Below are 2,412 nucleotides of genomic sequence, written 5' to 3'. Positions count from 1 at the left end.
GGCGCACGATCGGTGCAGTTGATAAATGGAGGATTCGTGTTTGTCAAGGTAGTTTTGTTTACGCGAAAATTTTCACTCGGTAACAACTTTCCGCGCGTCTCGTTTGTGCTGAAGGGGTAGATGAAGGTACGTAACGATCGTCGCGCACGCGGGACGCCGTTCTCGGTGGTCGGCGCTGCGTCCCGTACGTGGAAATCAGACGAACGCGTCAGCCCGTCTCCGCGAGCGTATGGGCCTTCTCGGGCAGGACCAGTGGTTGACGCTGAAAAAACTCGCCACCACCTGGTGAAATTCATGTTCACGCGCGGCCCGACCACTTTTGAGCGATCCGGCGTTGTGTTTCGCGTCGAGATTGGCGAGTTTCTCTCGTATTCCGCCCGCATAGCCTGCAAAAACCTCATTTCGCTGTCATAGGTTATGGACTTTTACCTGGTGTGTCTCTAGTATGAAATCAGATGAAATCCGTCGTCTCGCGATTAACATTGTTCGTCTGCGTTAACTTTGCAAGTTTAAGAGACTTCTTCGTGCTCAACACCTGGTAGAGTCACAAGCATCTGCATTTTCTGTTTTCTTTCCTGTAGACTGGGATGTAAAATTGTTCTACCTACTTGACTGACTGACTTATCACCAGTATTAATCATGTCAATTCTGTTATGTGTGTCTCTCAAATACATCTTTTCCTTTCCAATTTCTCAAAAGCAATATAGTCTACATGTACCTGATAAATAGTATCAAGTAATATAAGAATCATTGTCTGTGTTAACTATTCAAATTTTAATAGTTAATAAGCTGATTCTTATAACTATATAAAATGATTTCCTTTACCTTTTTACTATGTAAGGAATTGTATCTGAGAGATATATGCTATAATGTTATTTAAACTACAAAAGATCACAAATACATGATGTTCTTATTTAAAAAAAAATCTTTTATTTTCTTTTGTAGAATATTATAACATGTCCCGCAATCACAAGGACAAATATGAGAACTCCAACCCGCGTCGTATGTATACACTCATGTGTCCTGAGGACTATCAATCGGGGAAGAAATCTCATTGGTCGGAGTTGGAGATAACAGGCAGTATAAGGAACTTGAGCCCCAACTTGTGGCAGATGACTCATCTAACAGCTTTGTATCTGAACGATAATAGCCTGCAGAGAGTGCCGTCTGAGATTGGCCGTCTTGTCAACCTGCGTATTCTGGATCTCAGTAGCAACAAGCTGCGCAGTCTGCCTGCTGAACTGGGGGAGCTCATCTACCTCAGGTATGCCAGAACAGACACAAGGAAACAAAGAAACGTTCACTTTTATAACAAACTCGGTAGTTCTTTTTTTTTAATGTGAAATCTGTTATCGTATTGTTCCAGGGAGTTGTTATTGAACCAAAACTATCTTCGCGTGTTACCGTACGAACTAGGAAAGTTGTTCCAGTTACAAGTGCTCGGACTTCAAGGAAATCCGCTCAGCAAGGATGTGATGACGTTGTACGGGAATGGAGAGCCTGCGGGGACAAACAAGCTGCTGACGTATATGTTGGACAACTTACAAGGTAAGTGGAGATATTTTATTTGTTGAGCGAGTTATCGAAAACATTAAGGTTTCTTTTCTCAAAATTTATTTGCATATTTTCTGTCATTTTGTTAAAGGGTACGCGATATGCATCTGCTTGGCAATAATGATTATAAATATTAATATTAAATATTAACTGAGAAAGCAAAGTGTCCAAATAATTAGAGATTGAGAATTTCGAAGAAAAATTTCTTTATGAACAGAATTGAACCTATTTTGTTTATCGTTCATAAGTTCGGATAAGACGACTAAATAATTTTTTAGACCAGCGTAAGTTGGTGCATGTATAATGACATAGTGTTCCAAGAAATCAATATCGAATGGTCTTTTCTATTTATATTTGCAATGTTTTTTTTCTATTTGCGCTGAAATCGCGTATAGTCGTCGGTATAAAGAGCGACTGTTTTATCTACGTGACATTCGTTATATTCTGTCACAGTTTGACGTCGTTTGTGATAGATGACGCCACCCATCTCGTTTAGATGCTCAAGAGAAACTAAAGGCCGTTGCACACAAAAAATCTTAAGCAATAAGTCTTGGGCCCAGTTTCACAAGTGTTGGTTAACTTTTAACCTTAGATTAACTCATTCTTCGTCTCCTTTTAACGTCTCCCTTAGTTAATTTAAGGTTAAAAGTTAACCGACACTTGTGAAACTGGGGCATAAGCAGTAATCAAATCAGCCAATCACAATCAAGAACTTAAGACATAACGTAGGCGGTAGCGAATCCAAACTGTTGATTTCCTTACTGCTTATGTCTTACTGTTTAAGTTTTTTGTGTGCCATGGCCTTAACAGCGTTTTCTACTGGGAAAACTAGTGCAACACTGGTGTACATTGAGTACA

At 39.9% G+C, this 2,412-nt stretch overlaps 1 protein-coding gene across 1 annotated transcript; it reads left to right on the top strand.

Annotated features, from left to right (window-relative positions):
- On the top strand, positions 1-1,719 carry LOC112459344 (CCR4-NOT transcription complex subunit 6-like). Its single transcript, XM_025023391.1, has 4 exons — positions 1-126; positions 946-1,264; positions 1,367-1,548; positions 1,646-1,719. Exons 2-4 carry the CDS (start codon positions 957-959, stop codon positions 1,702-1,704), a joined length of 549 nt encoding a protein of 182 aa, XP_024879159.1. The 5' UTR covers positions 1-126; positions 946-956; the 3' UTR covers positions 1,705-1,719.
- Positions 1,720-2,412: the final 693 nt, after the last annotated feature.

This window comes from Temnothorax curvispinosus, unplaced genomic scaffold (genome assembly GCF_003070985.1).
Source record: "Temnothorax curvispinosus isolate PA1 unplaced genomic scaffold, ASM307098v1 QBEX01009752.1, whole genome shotgun sequence".
In the NCBI taxonomy this organism is placed as follows: Eukaryota; Metazoa; Arthropoda; class Insecta; order Hymenoptera; family Formicidae; genus Temnothorax; species Temnothorax curvispinosus.
Note: the sequence above shows the minus strand (reverse complement) of the source record. Positions and strands in the feature narration are given on the sequence as shown.